The 18,758-nt window shown below is 34.5% G+C and overlaps 2 protein-coding genes across 3 annotated transcripts; one reads left to right on the plus strand and one right to left on the minus strand.

The window, feature by feature from the left end:
* Nucleotides 1-205: 205 nt before the first annotated feature.
* LOC121802709 (ubiquinol-cytochrome-c reductase complex assembly factor 1-like) lies at nt 206-5,192 on the minus strand. Of its 2 annotated transcripts, XM_042202387.1 has the most exons (8): nt 5,046-5,192; nt 4,745-4,928; nt 3,965-4,178; nt 3,537-3,703; nt 3,137-3,252; nt 2,800-2,860; nt 1,233-1,281; nt 206-444 (listed from the first exon to the last, which is right to left on the minus strand). In XM_042202387.1, exons 2-8 carry the CDS (start codon nt 4,910-4,912, stop codon nt 365-367), a joined length of 855 nt encoding a protein of 284 aa, XP_042058321.1. In that variant the 5' UTR covers nt 4,913-4,928; nt 5,046-5,192; the 3' UTR covers nt 206-364. The 2 variants fall into 2 exon arrangements, with proteins under 2 accessions (XP_042058321.1, XP_042058322.1); XM_042202388.1 differs by lacking the exon at nt 206-444 and having other exon boundaries at nt 1,243-1,333.
* Nucleotides 5,193-14,909: 9,717 nt separating this feature from the next.
* LOC121805409 (probable serine/threonine-protein kinase abkC) lies at nt 14,910-18,548 on the plus strand. Its single transcript, XM_042205252.1, has 5 exons — nt 14,910-15,204; nt 15,561-16,902; nt 17,382-17,651; nt 17,935-18,090; nt 18,199-18,548. The coding sequence occupies exons 1-5, from the start codon at nt 15,197-15,199 to the stop codon at nt 18,316-18,318; spliced, it is 1,896 nt and encodes a 631-aa protein (XP_042061186.1). The 5' UTR covers nt 14,910-15,196; the 3' UTR covers nt 18,319-18,548.
* The last annotated feature ends 210 nt before the right edge of the window (nt 18,549-18,758 follow it).

An 18,758-nucleotide genomic window follows, 5' to 3' on the forward strand; every position in this document is an offset into this window, starting at 1 on the left:
TTTGCAATTACGACAAACGTAAATAGAACTCAATGTGGTATAAAAGTATAAATTGGGAACAATATTATCACGATCGAATTGAAGTATATACGAGCTCAAGGAAAAACAAATACAGTAACTAACTGCCTTTGGACTATCTGCGTATTATAAGAAAAGGAAAAGGAAAAGGAAAAGGAAAAGGAAAAGGAAAAGGAAAAAGGGAAAATTAAGAAACAAATCGGTCTCTTTAACTGAATCTCAAATGCTGAACAGTCACTGGAGATTTTGGACTCCAATTCAGGAGGGAAAAATTGACTCTACAAATTTGTTTTGGTATAATACATAAGATTATTCTTATAATCATCTGCTCTATTTCCCTACTTTATCACTCTATCATCACTCCCTCCCTCCCTCCATCCTCCAACGATGTGAATTTGAAGTTGCCTGTAAGTACGGCTTCTTTGTCTACACAAAGAGATGCCACAATTAGTCACTTGAAAATTCTTAAAAGCACAAGATGTAACAAGTTTTGAAATTCCACTCCTCAAGCCAACACTAGATAAAACGGTTTCAACGAAAAGTATATGGAAGACTATGATATGTAGAGGATCACATTTTCCACTGCACTGAGGTTCTATCAACCCAAACCTTTTTTTTTTTTGATAGACAAATGAATTTAAATTTAAAGGTCGAGCCACGGAGAACTCGAACCTGAGACCTTTGGTTAACTTGGCCAACTCACACAACCCAAACCTATTTTATTTATATGGTATGTGAGTGCCTTCACATAGTACTCAGATAAAATATATATATACCATAATGCTAAATGGGGACAGTTTGGTAGTAGAACATAAGTCATGAGTTGGGGACAGCTAAATCATCGGATAAATCATGTGGTAAGGACTTGGGTGTGCTCAAATCAATGTACTATATTAAATAAAAATACTACGCCATTTGAAATGAATAAATATAGTGTAAATTTTTATTGCCTTGGATGTTGGGGAACATGGGGTATGAACCCTAGCCTTCACCTCATTAGTTGTTAATACTGTAGGGTTTTTTATAATACTACTAAATGTCTAAATCTTCTACTATAGGCTTTTATATAATACTATATGTCTAATGTTCTTCACTTAATTACTTTCTCCCATCAAATTATGAATTCCTGAACAGATGCGAAGATAATCTGAAAGTGCAATCCTAGCAAGTAGCAAAGCTTAATGTCTTTCGCACACATGAGAACTGGACCATACCTGTTAATGAGAGAGCACTTGCTTCATGACGAACATATCTTGTGAATGCCTAAAGGCAGTAAAGTAAAGATGAATATGGCTGCCTAATTATTGAACTTCAACTACAATGTAATTCAAGCATTGCATCAGGAAAAAAGTGTAGCTCAAGGACACAACAGACTGAATCAAATACAAGAAAACAAAAGCTGATTCATAACTAGTCAGAGACATCAAAATTTTACCAGAGATAACAAACAAGCAAAGAGAGATCAAAAGCATGCTGCAAGTACAGAGATACATTGCATCTTATCACATAAGAAGTATCACATGATCCAAATAATATGTTGCCTGCTATAATCAAGAATATGAATCACTCGACACATGATTAGTTTTCTAAGGACTTTAGCTAGAAAGAAGTCTAAACATTTGGACTTTCCATTAACTGCAAGTTTCTATTTCATGCATGAAAATGGGAATATGTAAAGCAAACGAAGTGACAATCCAATCAACCTATGGTTTCCCACCTATGAATCATATCGGAGGGGCAGGGAGGTGGGGGCGTGGGGGGGGGGGGATCTTTAATGCTCAATAAAATGATATTTTTGGAAGGGGTGATTGCCATTTAAATTACAACTTTTCGTTGCCTCCTGGTCAATCCCATAATTTTTAATTGGAACATAAAATCATAATTTTCAATTTTTTTCCAATCGTTCAATGGTAGTCGAGTCAAAACTGATGTGCCAAAATAAAATAGTACGATGTAGCAACAAAACCACATCGTTTCTGATGAATTGCCATTGGTTTAATCAACACTCAAAATAAAATGACGTTGTTGTCCAAAAACAATGTTGTTTTGTTGTCACTTCATATTTGATTTTGTCATATTAGTTTCAATTTTGACCATTGTGGATAATTGTGAAAAATTAAAGAGTTATGATTTTATATTCCAGTTTCAAAAGTTTTGGGATTGACCAGAATTCAACGAAAAGTTAGGCTTCAAATGACAATTATCCCTTTTTGTGATATCCTTCTTTAAAAGGAAATAACGATTGAAACTATGGCAACATAAACCCAACTGAAGTTACTGAAGTCAGAATTTGGTGCAAATATCGTCTACAGGACTATGGAGGTAAATTTCATGTTCTAACAAGAATCTGAAGCTGAAGAAATATATAAGAAAAACAGAAGCACCACAAATGTAGAAGAAACAGTATACCTTACTGCGGTCATATTTCAGTGAGGGACTCAAACAATTAATAATTACATCACTCATCCAAATAAGTGAAATTCTACAAATTCCAAATCTTACATAACCCTCTCACCCCCCCCCCCCCCAAAAAAAAAAAAAACTCTGCCTATTTCAGAAAACTGCTCTTTTCTAATGCTTTTTCCTGCTTTATTCTCCTTTTCTTATTGTGAGAATATTGGATGTAAAATAAAACAGTTGGTATTTAAAAAGTACAATTGTTTGATCAATAGATATTCAATGATAGCCATACAACCCACGTGCAATTCACTCAAGATATACATTTGTATGAAAAAAATTACTAAGCCAATATATGCAACAAAGTAAGATATGGGAACTTGCCTGGACAGAAAGTAAGGCACCTTCGGTCGGTTTTGATTTACCATCATCTGAATACACATTCCTGCATTATAGTCAAAAGACCAAAGGCATTAAACATCAATACATTCTACATCACAATCCTTCATGGTGGATAATTCAGCATAACCTTCGCCTCCACCAATTTCGCCACATATGATAAGTTATTCAGATTCATCAAGGCTCTAGCTTAGGAAAAATTGCTGGCTTGATGCCAAAAGCTAGCTAGCTATTGTAATATTTTATATACAGGTGAAAGAGGGGAAAGCATGCACAACACTGTGCATCACATGTAGCTGTGTATATTATGAAAATCCCATACCTCCAGATAACATTTTGCAGCTCATCATGTTTTCCAATTGCAGCATCGTACGCAACAATATTTCCGTAAAATATTCGCTCCAATTCTTTCATCCATTTGGATAACAGTAAATTTACCTGAATTTCAGGGATAATTTAAAATAACAGCATCAGAAAACTATAGTATCAAGAGAGAAAGTTCCCAAATCACTTCCAGGGTTTTTATATAAAGTTGCTCAATTGAACTTTGACAACATCCTATTGAATTATGAACCCTATCATGCTAACAATAATCTACAATGCAGTAACTGATCAATAAATATACTAAATATAATCTTAAGTATTAACCTATCAAATTGTGAAAGACAATGTAGAAATAACCAATACCAGGTTACTACCAACAGAACTTGAAGGTAACTCACCCCAGCCTTGGAGACCCTCAGTTCAAGATCATGATTGTAAATCTCAGATAAGTATTGACCCAACTCAACACCGTCCTTCCCCTCCTTCTTTAAACGACGTAGACAAAGCCACATATGGAGTACAAGCAAGGAAAAGGTTGTTTTGAAAGTCTGCTCCAAGCAAAACACTGCATGACAATATGGTAAATAGGAGTATATATTAAAGTAACAAAGCGACAGTAGTTAAGAATCGCAAAAAAAATCTTTTTTTTTAAGACATGGAACTTAAATGATAGTCATATGACAAAATCTAGCAACCAATACGGACAACAGGAACACTGGACATATTCTATCATATCTATTTTTACATGGAACTCAACAAATGTCAAACAGAAAGAGTAAATAGATTGCAGTAAAATGTCTGTAACAAGCTACAAAAAAAAACTGACCATCGTATATAGCAGGCCTATCAACTTGATATTGTACACGAGTGTAAATAGCATTAGCCCGACGGATGAACTGACTCTGCTTGCTGTAGAACAGCATCAACTTCAGTATAAATCGTCTAATACCCACGTACTGGGGTTCATCAATTCTATATGGTGAGTCAGCTGCCAATGCCAATGAACGTGGCTTCGACCAAAACAAGTTGTTAAGATTCACCTATTGATGCACGTAATTGTAGGTCAGGCAAGGAAAACTGAATAGCGACAAAATCTCATATTAGCCAAGCCAACATGAATTCACATAAACTATATTTACATTACCACTTCACTTTATGTTGCTTTCTACCACAGTACCACACCAGCCTTCACCCAATGAAAATATAAGTTTCTGTAATGAATCAAACCCATCTACAAAAAAATTCTCTACAAAAAATTTAGGCACATCCAGACAGAAGCAATACATACATTTCATCATTTGATTCATTTCTCACTAATACTTTAAACCCCTAAATCTACCAAACTGTTAGAAGAATTTCCCTTTACATAATAACAAGATAATCTGATTGAGTAAACAAGACTAACTCCAACCAACAATCAACAATCCATTAACTGACAGTGCCCCAAACTATCCCAATCCCAAAATAATTCAACCGATCCAAACAAATGCTTTCCATAATAGAAAAAAAAAATAATAATAAAAATAATAAAATAAAACATGTACTCTATTACTACTAATTTTTAGCATATGACTGAAGGAGCTAAATCAATAAGCGATCCCCATACCTCGGGCTTACTGATGTCGCTCTTAGCATCTGGCTCAACAGCTGCAGCAACCTTTGCATAATCCCGAAATAGAAAAGGTGATGATTCTCTCTTCACAAATTCACTGTTTTTCTGGAAACTATTAATACTGTTTATACGGCTCAAAACTCTTCCCCACCTCGGCAACATTCTCGTTTGAGCTTATCTGATGTGATGTATTCAGAAAAAAAGAGCAAAATATGGAGAAGAAAAATATGGGGACGAATTAAGTTTCATAAACCCTAGTAAAAAAGAAAAAATAAAAGCAATTTACGCAAAATACCTCACAAATAATGTGATTAGCAACTGAAGCTGAAAATCGCCGTCTGATTAACAACTCGAAAATTGCGCGACGTTATGTTTTGTTTTCTCAGTGTGGATGATTTAAGCTCATTTTTTCTGCATTTTCACTTATTTTCTAGATTAATTGCAAAAGCATAAATCTCGGCAATTTTTAGCACTCTCACGTCCATTTAAATAATAATTTTACTACCGTCATTTAAGTTCAACTCAAACTTAATTTTTTTTACTCACAAATTTAAAAAATATTTGGGTTTGGTTTTAGTGTAAATCTAAAAATAAATATTTTTTTCCCAAAAAATAAAAATATGATTGGTTTTGGAGTACTATTATAGTTAATAATCTATCATATTTTTGGATTTAATGTACCCTAGGAGACGGTCTTAGTTGTATTTATTCGTATACTCAATTACTTAAACTCCAGTTCCCTCATAGTTGAATTATTTTTCTATTTTATGAATTTCTCTCATAGTTGAGTCATTTTCATTTGTAGTATTTCTTCTGTCCCTTATAATTTATTACCATTTGACCCGATATGAATTTTAAGAAATGCAATAGAAAGTGGATTGAAAAAAATTAGTATGTGGATCCTATTTTTATATATTAATTTTATAATAAAATGTGAGTGTGAATGAGTAAGTGGAATGTAGGGTGCCCACTACAAAAAATGGTAAAAGTGAACGGTGACAAATTTTTAGGGCGGACTAATATAAAAATAAGTGATAATTTTTAGGGACGGATGGAGAAATAATTAACACTTTTTCTCACTCTTACTTAACTTTCTCTTACTTTATTCTCTCTATTTTATTCACTTCTACTCTATTCTCTCTACTTTTTTTAACTCTCTTACATTTTTATTCATCTTCTTAACACACTAAACATCTCTTTCTTGATGTGGAAACTCATCAAATTGATATGTCCTGCCTCCATACGTCAACTGCCAAATTGCAATCATGCACTTCTGCAGAACTTGATTTGTCGGATGCATCAGGACGTTCCTGGAAGTAAGCATCACGTCCCGCTAACGTGTTTGCAATGCCTAAGAAAACACAACGGCACATTCTGAAACAACAGCGAAAAAATGTTACGCCCCACCGTGGTTTGCCAGCAAAGTCCGCGACTAGCCGTTCGGCCGGCCACGACATGCTCTCGGAACACGAGCTCACGATGTTGGATTGCCCTAGGTACCGGTTGTTGCCATTGCTGCAGGACCTTCTTGTAATATTGCTGACCATAGTTCAACATGAGCTCATCTTCAAAATTTGAAAAATCATCTTCAGAATTCATATGTAGGACTTCCTCCGTCCCTAAAGAGTATAAACAATTGGTTCGGCACAGGTTTTAATAAATATGGGGAACAAGTGAGAGAGAGAGAGAGAGTATTGGAAATAATATTAGTGGAGATTGGGGTCCACATTATTGTAATGATATAAGTTGGTAATAGTAATGGTATATGTTGTAAATAAAATGATATGTAGAGGCAATTTGTTATTTGACTTTATCAAAATTAAAAAGTTCATACTTTTCAAAGACGGGCGAAAAAAGAAATACTACGTTCATACTCTTTGGGGACGGAAGGAGTAGTAGAAAGTGGAAAACATAGAAAAAAATGGAAATAGGGATGGTAAAATGAGGAGAAGAATGTCGGTATTTATAAATAAATTCTTTTAAAATTTGAAATCTTGTGGCGGAAACCGCACGCAAAAGCGTCGCGGAATCCGTCGATCGCCTAGCAACCCGCCGCGGGCGAGCGCATCCGCCAGACGCCCCACCGACTTTCCTCTTACAATAACCCCGGCGAGGCTAAATTTTTGGCACTATTACGCATGCTCTTAATGGATATAGCCAATAGACAAAAATGGATCTGAACCTAAATTTTTCAAAATGAACAAAAAGGTCACAAATAATACAAAATAAACCTCAAATCTGATAACTCTCTTATCACTGGCAAAATTTATAAGCGTAATATTGGGTAATAGTTTTTGCACTTCACTCTTTTTTCTAAAACCAACACTTCTTTGAAAAGTGTGGGGCTGTGGGCTACTGATTTGTTATGGGCTACATATTCATATATTGTCATGCCACTTATTTGAGTTCATCATTTCTGCGTGTGTGTGACATTTATAACACAACAATGAAAAAAATGGGATATTCATCCCTAAAATCATGAACTTTGGTCAAATTTTGATATTTTCCATTAACTTTAACATTGGTATTAAATATCACAAACTTTACATTTTGTTTGTTATTTCCCATGGCAGCCCAAATAAGATATCTTCGGTAAAAATCTTATTATAGGTGGACAACCGTGAAATGTTTACGATATTTTAGATTACTTTTTAAGTTTGTGACAAGTAGGATAAAAAAACTACGTAGAGAGTCACATTGATTTAGTAGTCCCAAATAGGATAAAAAAATGCACGGAAGTTGGTTGGATGTGGTGATTGACCTATCATGGGAAATAACAAACAAAATGTAAAATTTGTGATATTTTAGACCAATTTTAACGTTCATGGGAAATGCCCAAATTTGACCAAAGTTCATGGTTTTAGAGACCAATATCCCGAAAAAAATAACAAAAAAATCCTTTAAAAATGGAAGTTATGATTTATTGATGGCATTAAATATGATAAGTAGTTGCAGCCCCAATTAATTCAAGAAGATACATCCATGTAAATGATCGGTGATGAAAAGCTCCACATATATAGAAGCTGGTCCATGAATTTTGTTGTCCCAATTTTGTTCCTCGCATTTACCTTTTGGAATTATAAAATCTCAAAGTCAAATGTAACCGAATATAGAAGTATAAAAGAGGTAGCCTCAACCAATCATCTTAATTAATAAGCCAAAAATCAAATTGACCCTATAACTTTTTAAATTGTTTTATCGATTTCTAATGCTTTATTTTAAGAGTTGGGTGATTGGGAAGAAATCTCGATGAAGATGACTTTTCATTCGTATGAATGGTTTTACAAATATGGAGTAATGAACCGAATATATATTTTTAATTTTTTATGAAATTCATTTCCAAAGACTCAAACAATAAATTGGTGATGTTCGACTTAGATGAAGGGTCAAATTTTTCATCGGTCAATTTTCACCAAGTGTGTGGCATGACGTTTAGATCTAATTTGCGTGGATAGTGATTTCATTTAATAACAATTTGAAGAATTGTAGAGTTGTCTATTGCTTAATTCTCACTGTTCATAATTAAAACGTGATATTTCTACTTTAATATAAAAATAACTGATTTATTCCAATCAAAATCCACCCCAAACTTCAATTTTGGTAACAGCTTAGTTAAATTATTTATGCATATATAAATAACTTTCAATGCAAGGTACGCTATATAAATATTAGTAATATATTTGAGACAAAATATTTGATCCATTACAATATTTACAACTTAATCAAATTTTCTGAGGATATATACATATTCTAGGTGCTGTTAGGTTGAGATTTTTTAGCTTAATTAAGAATTGAGATACATTTTCAGTCACTCATCCACAACATTTTCGAAATGTCAACTACAAGTAGAATATGTCAACTCAGGGGTATTATCGTCAATAGTCTGCACATCAAATGTCAATAGTCTGCACATCAAATGTCAACAACTTATATTTGACATTATATGTGTATAGTTGACATGAATTCTATATGTAATTGATATTATAAGTGTGTAGTTGACATGAATTGTATATGTAGTTGACATGGATTGTACACATAGTTGACATTATATGTGTGTAGTTGACATAAATTGTAGATATAGTTGACATTATATGTGTAGTTGACATTGATTGTATACGTAGTTGACAAAAAAAATGTAAAAATAAAAAAAATTAAAATAAAAAAGTATTTATTGAATAAAATGTACCATGAAATTACCATTATGTCCTTTCATAATTAATTAATCTAAAAATATTTTTCATGTGGCAAATTCTGGACCACTCATTTAATAAAAATGAGTGGCTGATAACGCATCTCAGTTCTCAATTAGGCTTAAAAATCTCAATTGATCACAACTCTCTCTCTCTCTCTCTCTATATATATATATATATATAGGGTCATGATCTATGGCAAACACCTCTTAACCATATAACTAGAGAACAAATCATAGCCACAAGATTAAAAAAATCAAGGGCTAGTATTAATTTTTGAATTTAAGGAGATATTAGCTCCCTCAATCACAAATTTACTCCATAATAACAAGTCAGGGGTATTATGGTCATTGCACAGTGAATTAACTCCAATATCAGGTTAGGTTCGAAAATTGAATTCATTTGAAACCGCTTCTTCTTCTCTCTTCTCCTCTTCTCTGTTCACCATCGTAAAATCGCCGATTAAACCGCATTCAAGTCGTCGCCTATATTACATGTTGCACCCAGATTGTTTGAAACCGAAGATGAATTCATCAAATTTGGGGGAAATTTAAAATTAGTGTTTGAAGAAATGGGATTGGGAACCAAACCAATCTTCTCAACACTGGATCTGTTGGTGTTTGGGAAAATTGGGAGCGAGGGCATGAAGCTGCTTCCCCCAAATTGCTCCCCACCGATCCCTTGATCCACCACACCAAAGCCGCCGCTAAAATTGAAATCTGCGGCGGCACCTCCGCCAAATTGGACGAACTTACTGAGATTCCCCATTGCACGATCGTCCACATCAGCCATTACATAGCGGAGGAATGCTTGTTCCTGGCTGGGAGACTCCGATAGCACGCCGTGCTACAAGCCGTCACCGATTACGTGTTTAATCATGCCCATCGTAATAATTGTAAAGGCTAAGAAGAACAAATTTGCTCTTGTAAACTTCAAGCGTTTATGAACTATTGTAGAAAACTTCATTTAAATTTAATAGCAAGTATTTATTTTACATTAATATCTTGTTTACTCTTTAATTCACTGTTGTGTTGTATCTATTTACTTCACTGAATAAGGAACTAGTGTTTTGTAAACAAGAGTGAAGTAAAATAACAGTAAGAGTGATGTGTTTTGTGAACAAAAGTGAAGTAAAATCAGAGTAAGAGTGATGTGTTTTAAATCAGAACAAGAGTTAAGTAAAATCAGAATAAGAGTGACGTGTTTTGTGAACAAGAGTGAAGTAAAATCATAATAAGAGTGACGTGTTTTATGAACAAGAGTGAAGTAAAATCATAATAAGAGTGATGTGTTTAGTCAACAAGAGTGAAGTAAAATCAGAATAAGAGTGATGTGTTTTGTGAACAAGAGTGAAGTAAAATCAGAATAAGAGTGACGTGTTTTGTGAACAAGAGTGAAGTAAAATCAGAATAAGAGTGATGTGTTTTGTGAACAAGAGTGAAGTAAAATCATAATAAGAGTGACGTGTTTTGTGAACAAGAGTGAAGTAAAATCAGAATAAGAGTGACGTGTTTTGTGAACAAGAGAACCCTAAACCTAAACCCTAAAAAAAAGTGAAGTAAAATCAGAATAAGAGTGACATGTTTTGTGAACAAGAGTGAAGTAATATCATAATAAGAGTGATGTGTTTAGTAAACAAGAGTGAAGTAAAATTAGAATAAGAGTGACGTGTTTTGTGAACAAGAGTGAAGTAAAATCAGAATAAGAGTGACGTGTTTTGTGAACAAGAGTGAAGTAAAATCAGAATAAGAGTGACGTGTTGTGTAAACAAGAGTGAAGTAAAATCAGAATAAGAGTGACGTGTTTTGTGAACAAGAGTGAAGTAAAATCAGAATAAGAGTGACGTGTCTTGTGAACAAGAGTGAAGTAAAATCGGAATAAGAGTGACGTGTTTTGTGAACAAGAGTGAAGTAAAATCAGAGTAAGAGTGACGTGTTTTGTGAACAAGATTGAAGTAAAATGAGTTCAAAAAAAAGCTTTCGAATCAACAGAAAATATTCAAAATTCAGATCAATTCATCTTAATCTTCAACCTCATGATAACACCATTCCAGTGTTATTCCATTTACCCTTTTCTTTTTAACAGAAGTTGATTGGCAGCCATGAGTTTTATTGTGAAAATTTTGAAAACGATGAAAGGTTAGTAATATTTTTATCCAAAAAAGGTATCAATTATCATACTCCAATCAAAATTACAATACATTCAATTCAAATTTCATTATCTGAATCAAAATAAATTCAGAATCTTCAGCACAGTGAGCAGCGGCGCGCGGCTAGAATGCGCCTGTTCGACTCCGAATCCAGCTCAAATACCTCCTCCTCGTTGGCCAGACACTCCACCACGGTGCCCCTGCACCCCGATCTAACCGCTGGCATCACCCACCCCGTTTCCGCCGGTGGAGGAGGGCGTCGCCATGCAATTTTTATTAATAGAACAGCTCTTCAAGGATGATCCTCGCAGTAACTGTTCTTCCGCTGCCAGCCCTCCCAACAATCCAGAAAATGCCGCATGGCCTCACACCTCCAACCAGTTTTTTCTTAATGCCACTAATCTCATCGGAGATTCCAACCATCTGTACTCCGAAATCCCTAATTGACGAAAAATCTGATGTGATTTTAAATTTCATAATGTAATTGCCAAATATACCCTTAGCCTATTTTGTATTATTAAAATAAATAATATTTGTTCCATTAAGATGTGTGGCTGAGATTTGTTCTCTAGTTATACACTTAAGATTAGTTATATCTTGATCACTACCCTATATATATATATATATATATATATGATCCTGTTAGGTTGAGATTTTTTAGCTTAATTGAGAATTGAGATGCATTTTCAGCCACTCATCCACAACATTTTCGAAATGTCAACTGCAAGTAGATTATGTCAACTCGGGGGTATTATCGTCAATAGCCTGCACATCAAATGTCAACAACTTATAGTTGACATTATATGTGTATAGTTGACATGAATTGTATATGTAATTGACATTATATATGTAGTTGACATGGATTGTACACATAGTTGACATTATATGTGTGTAGTTGACAAAAAAATTTTAAAAACAAATTTAAAAAAAATTTAAAAAAGTATTTATTGAATAAAATATACCATGAAATTACCATTCTGCCCTTTCATAATTAATTAATCTAAAAATATTTTCAATGTGGCAAATTCTGGACCACTCATTTAATAAAAATAAGTGGCTGATAATGCATCTCAATTTTCAATTAGGCTAAAAAATCTCAATTGATCACAACTCTATCGTCCCTTGGCCATAACTCTTATTTATGCATTTACTTGGCCAACAAGCAACCTTTTAAATCGAAGTTACCGACACACATACATTGTAATGGAATTGACAACAAGATACTTTTGTTCTATAGAGCATCATAATCATTGTTGTCTCGTGGAAGTTCATTTCAACCATAACTCTTTATATTTGTGTTTACTCGGCCAACAAGCAAACTTTTTCAATCCAAATGGCAAACATTCATTGTACAATCTCTATTAGGTAATCATAAGATCATTTTGGTCGATATAACATCACAGTAATTGTCATACTTTAAAAGTTAATTTGAACCATAACTATTATTTATGCATTACTTGGCCAACAAGCAACCTTTGGGATGAAATCGTCCCTGCAATACAATCTGAACTAAGACAAAATATAAATCATTGGATTAGCATATGGATGATCGATATTAACTAAAAGACTTATTAGTATTGAAAAAATTAGTACTCCACTTTATTTTATTTTTTTAATTATCAAGGGTATCTACCGACAACTTAGTGACTATTCTCGCGCTGATTTGTAGACACCTTAATGGGTGGGACAGCTGGCTGATTTGTAGGCACCACAACTGGCTGATTTGTAGGCACCTCAATAGGTGAGACAACTGACCCAAGGATTTTAAAGCTGCCTCATAGGACAACTAGCTGATTTGTAGGCACCTCAATGAGTGAGACAGTTGGTCCAAGGATTTAAAGATGCCCAATACCTAAAGGCAGGGATCGATTCCCTACCATTTTTTATTAAGGATGGACGAGTCTCATGTCATTCGACCATACTCCTTGGGTTTAGTACTCCACTTATTAGTACAAGGGTACTACAATTATCCGATAAAAATAATTAAAGCAGTTAATTATGGAATCATGCAATTTTTATGTGTTTGAATTTGAAGATCGGCCATTTTTTCTCTTTTAAAAATATCACAAAATATAACTCCCAATTTAAATCAATTTTTTACATCATACTTATATGAAAAAACTAGCAAAAAAAAACCTTATTATATACAATCATATGAAGAAATTTGTGTGGACATTAATCAGCATAGTAAGACGAGTCAATATGGACGTTATCAAACTATATATTAGTTTTACCAAACAACCACCATAGTAATAAATATAACGTTAAATAACAATCATTAATCAACATAGTTAATTAAACAAGTCAATCTATATAGCGTTATCAAACTGTCATCCTAATAGTTTTATCCAACAATCAATATAGCATTACAAAATAATCAATTTAATGTTACACCACTTGTATATATTGACAAATACATACATACTTACACTGTGTTGTGCGTTGGTTGTCTTTTTCATTATTGTTTGTGCTCGTTATGTCAATTTTTTTTAGCTTCTGCTAATTTTGGTGTTACCCTGTTTTAGCTGTTGTTTCAATTTAAATGCTTGCTAGCCATATTTTGATGCATAAAAAACGAGATTTATCGCTAGTGTCTTAATTTTATATCTTAAAGTACTTCATTGTTTTATAATTCCACGACGCCAAATAACACACTAGATTATAAAATATCATTACCGTTTTAAAAAAAACATTAATAGTAAAAAATAGCTAATCAAAAGTTAGTAAATAATATAATAGTTCATCCGTTACATTTAAAATATTCATCTTTTATTTTTAAATTTTTCTAATTAAAATGTCATCTTTTCATATTTTAATATAAAATTTCTCTTCTTTCTCCTCTTAAAATATTTAATTATTTTTTTATATATGTTATATCAAATTCAATAGCTGCATCTAAAACATATACTCCCAAACAATCAAATTAAAGTATGACGACAAGTAATATCTGATATCATAGAACCCAAATTGGCAGCCCTAAAAAGTATATATGAATCATACAAGCAAACAAGCATAAGTAAAATTAGGTGATACAAGCAAACAAGCTCGTCTTACCTAGTTATCTTAACATGTTAACATGTCAACCAAACAAGCATAAGTAAAATTAGGTGATAGAAAGTATATAACTCATACAATAAGTAAAATTAAGTGAATTTTTAGTTTTCGCATCAACAGAAAAAGACATCGTTCATATCCACATCATCAAATAGAAACGTCGTTCGTATTCTTATGCGATACTTCAAACATTTAAACTACGAGAATTCTATATTTTTTTCCATCTTCGATGGATTTTATTCATCATGAAGAGATATGATAATCGATAATTATATGGAACAGTATTTGAAATGTGACATTTTCTTTGGTAATGTGGACATAACAAACGTCAAATTTTTAAAGGTGAAATATAAAAGGTTAAAGCTCATTTTAAATTTAAATTATCAACTCAATCACAATTTCGATGCTAATTTTTGTTTCAACTTGGCTAAAATAATTTAGTTACATGGTAAACAAACACACAAATAAAAGTAACCCCTATAGAAAAAATACTACTAGTATAAATTCATATGTAAAAAATAAATTAAAATTAAAGTGATAAACAAAACAAAAAAAAATCTTCGCAACTCGTAATCTCGTAGTATTATGCTTTCCCACTATTATTGGATTTCTGTCCCAATCAAACACGAATAAAAATCAAATCACATAACTAACAGCTGAACCGGGTCAAGCCGGAGTTACGCGAACCCGGTTTATTCGTCTTCGTTAGATTTCAATAAATTGTTCGCCGCCTTAGCTTAGGTTTTATTGAATGAATGCAGCAATTTCTGTCACAATTTCTTACATTCTGCTCAGAATTGCTGTTTCAATATTAGCTGCTATTGCGCGACAATTGTTTCATATTCATTGTACTCTATTTTGATTCTAGATTTTTTGGAGGCGGGATCAGCAGCTAACTATTACTAATATTATGGTATAAATTTTGAATCTAAGAAAACTGTGTGATCCATATGGTTGAACGTTTACCGGTCGGTACAAAATGCTCTTCGACGGCGCACTGCATCACCGGAATTCTCTAGTCCCCATCCTTTTATCTCACAGCCAGTTTTCGCCATGTCGAGGTCCGTACAACGCGCTGTCTGTTTCTCTTTTCCCTCACAAGTTTCTGTTGAGCTGATTTCTTATTTTGCACTAACTGAATCGGTTTTTGGGATTTGTTGTGTGTTGAGGTGTTTAAAACTAGGTATTGAGTATAGTTGATCAAACAGATTTCAAGTGCGTGTTTAATTTTAATGTTTTTTTTCCCTTTATTTTGGGAGACAAATTATGTATAGTGAAACGATCCAATAGTGATTGCGTGCTACCGTAGGGGGAATCTAGTCAGTTCTGTATCCTAAAAATTTGGAATTGTTGCTAGAACAAGTTATTTTATTTTCGTTGATTGAAATTTTGCTTAAACATAGCAATTGGACTGCAGATTATTGAAAGTTGGAAACATTAGGAGAGCATTTCTATCTTTGCGGACAAAACGAGCTAGTGTCTCTTCGGAAGAGGTGAAATATGGGCCCATGGTTCGAGCAGGGCTGTGTACTCCTCAATATAGATTGTTCTCACAATATTTATTGCCTAAAGCAGAGCATGCCCCAAATGCAACATATAAAGTGGGAAAAGTTTTCTGCAATAGCTGCATCAGGAATTACACATCTGTTGCTTCTAGCGGTTCTATAGCCTATAATGCGCAAGTTGTTTGGAAGAGGTTGGCTCAGGCATCTGCACTTGATGGGAGCAAAACTCATCACACCATTAACCGTATTGCTCAGGCAGTCAGCTTGGGTTTGAGCCGTTCTTACATTGTGGTTCCTGGTATATTTACTATGATGTGTGGCTCCCAGATGACATTTGCATATTCTGTTCCAGAAACGGATGTTATTACACCGAGGAACAGTTTATACACGCATGCTGAGGACAGCCATCTTTTCTTGACCAGACTGATAATTTCTATTTTTGAGAGCCTTATCTTGTTGTTGAGAGCTATACATCTCAGTTTTCTGTTTGCACCAAGTATTGCCATAGCTCCATTTGCAGATAGTTTTGGACCTGAGTTTAGGAAGTTATGGCTTAAGGTTGTTCATCGAACTCTTGAAAGAGCAGGCCCAGCATTCATAAAATGGGGACAGTGGGCGGCCACACGGCCAGATCTATTCCCTAGAGACTTGTGTATTGAGCTGTCGAAACTTCACACCAAAGCCCCCGAACATAGCTTTGCATACACTAAGAAGGCTGTTGAGAAAGCTTTCGGCCGTAAAATATCAGAAATTTTTGATGACTTTGAGGAAGAACCTGTGGCCTCTGGAAGCATTGCACAAGTGCATCGAGCTTCGTTGCGGTCTCGCTACCGTGGTCTCCAGGTCAAACCAATGCTAGTTGCAGTTAAGGTGAGACATCCAGGTGTTGGTGAGTCAATAAAAAGGGATTTTGAGATAATTAATGCAGTGGCAAGAATGTCAAGGTTCATACCTGCTCTGAATTGGCTGAGGCTCGATGAAAGTGTCCAGCAGTTTGCAGTTTTCATGATGTCTCAAGTTGATCTAGCACGAGAAGCTGCTCATTTGAACCGCTTCATATATAATTTTCGCCAATGGAAGGATGTTTCTTTCCCAAAGCCTGTATATCCTTTAGTTCATCCAGCTGTGTTAGTGGAAACTTTTGAGCATGGAGAAAGTGTTTCTCACTATGTGGATGTGCTTGAGGGGAAGAATGATAGAACAAGTAGTGCTCTTGCCCACATTGGAACCCATGCCCTGCTGAAGATGCTCCTGGTATCTTATTTCCTCATTTTTCGTATCTAGTTATCGTTCTCTTTTCATCATAATTAGGTTATATGGACTGCACTATATCTGTCTTCTTTTCGTTCTGCATGTGGATATTGGTAAAGATGCGAATGACATGGTTTTTCAGACATTGATTTACTTTTTAGTATCTGTTTCTCACTTTTCTAGTATACAACTTGTATGCGGCATAATGCTGTGTGTATCTGTTGTCATAGTTGAATTCTATCAGCCATTAATACAATAGTATGCCATGTGTGGTGTACGGTTTGTCTATAAGAGCTCAGTCATAGAGCACTTAATTTGCTTTTCTTTTTACTATAGTGGCTACAGAAAGAAGTACGGACTTGAGACTTCTGTTAGTATAAGTTAAGACACAAAGGTGTTGAAATTGGTCCATGTGATTAATATTCATGTCTATTGGGCTATTGGCAATGCATACTTCATATCCGTGAGATATTTTTTACCAGGTGGACAACTTTGTTCATGCTGATATGCATCCTGGAAACATCCTTGTTCGTGTAGCTCAGAAAAAGCCTACTCGCAAAAAGATATTCAAAACTAAGCCACATGTTATATTCCTCGACGTTGGGATGACTGCTGAACTTTCCAAAAATGATCGTGTAAATTTACTGGAATTCTTCAAGGCTGTTGCGCGTAGAGATGGACAAACTGCAGCAGAGTGCACACTGAGATTGTCGAAGAAACAGAATTGTCCAAAACCTGAGGCCTTCATCGAGGTGAATAACTGTCGTCCTGCATTAGCATTAAATCAAGTGGATTTGTGTTCAAGAAATTCTGATTGCATTCAAATTCATTAATATCTCTTGAGGATTTCTTATCTTAGTTCTTCATATGATGCCTGCATTACTGACTTGTGTTTCTGAAACCGATTTGTACCTGCCTACAAATGCTCATTAACTTTATTTGTGGTGAAACTCCCGCTACCAGCCTCTAATGTTCATCTCAGAACTTGGAGGTCGAGACTTTACATTCATCTCACTCTTGACTATATGCTAACAGGAAGTGAGAGAATCATTTGATTTCTGGGGTACACCAGAAGGAGATTTGATCCATCCAGCTGAATGCATGCAGCAACTGCTTGAGAAAGTTCGGCGCCATAAAGTTAATGTTGATGGGAACGTTTGCACTGTGATGGTGACGCTTCTGGTCCTTGAGGTAATTATATCTAATTTTTCAGTTATTCGGGAACATCTTACTTCATGGAAATCAACCTACATGCTATTATGTACCCTTCCATAAGGATCAAATATCTTTGGCTTGTAGGGGTGGCAACGGAAGCTCGACCCAGATTATGACGTGATGCATACACTGCAGACGCTGCTTCTAAAATCCGACTGGGCTGCATCACTTTCTTACACAATCGAAGGGCTGATGGCACCATGAGAGGTCCGAAAACCAATTTTTTAAAATGTAGGAACACTCTCTTAAGACGAAATTGTATATCACTTGACAGAATCATAAGTATACATTAGTTCTCGGGCATAATTCCTTGACATCTCACAATTTTGTAAGGATATGGTATCTTGTATTTTTTTCTCTGACAAAACAGCGACAAGGCGACCTTGAGGTTAATAATCGCCTGCAAATACCCACTGTTCTTGCCTTATCTACAATTGATTGTTGAAATGTATCGTCCAAATTTTATACTCCCTCCGTTCCCTCACAGTTGAGGTGAAACTATTCAGCATGAAGTTGAAATTGATATTTAGTACGTTAAGTAGATTTATAAAAAAAAAGTAATAGAGATAAAAATAGAGAGAATATAGTAGAAAGTGAATAAAGTAAGTGAGAGTAAAATAAGAGTGAAAAAAATGTTTATATAT

This window comes from Salvia splendens, chromosome 5 (assembly GCF_004379255.2).
Source record: "Salvia splendens isolate huo1 chromosome 5, SspV2, whole genome shotgun sequence".
Classification (NCBI taxonomy): Eukaryota; Viridiplantae; Streptophyta; class Magnoliopsida; order Lamiales; family Lamiaceae; genus Salvia; species Salvia splendens.

What these genes read in the sequence shown, in the direction of transcription:
- LOC121805409 (XM_042205252.1), top strand. An exon ending in AACCTGAGGCCTTCATCGAG is followed by an intron (nt 17,652 to 17,934) that starts GTGAATAACTGT and finishes ATATGCTAACAG; the next exon opens with GAAGTGAGAGAATCATTTGA. An exon ending in TGACGCTTCTGGTCCTTGAG is followed by an intron (nt 18,091 to 18,198) that starts GTAATTATATCT and finishes TTTGGCTTGTAG; the next exon opens with GGGTGGCAACGGAAGCTCGA.
- LOC121802709 (XM_042202387.1), bottom strand. Translation starts at nt 4,912, where the DNA reads ATGTTGCCGAGGTGGGGAAGAGTTTTGAGCCGTATAAACAGTATTAAT. An exon ending in TGAGGGTCTCCAAGGCTGGG is followed by an intron (nt 3,253 to 3,536) that starts GTGAGTTACCTT and finishes CCTGAAATTCAG; the next exon opens with GTAAATTTACTGTTATCCAA. An exon ending in GTGCCTTACTTTCTGTCCAG is followed by an intron (nt 1,282 to 2,799) that starts GCAAGTTCCCAT and finishes TACTGCCTTTAG; the next exon opens with GCATTCACAAGATATGTTCG.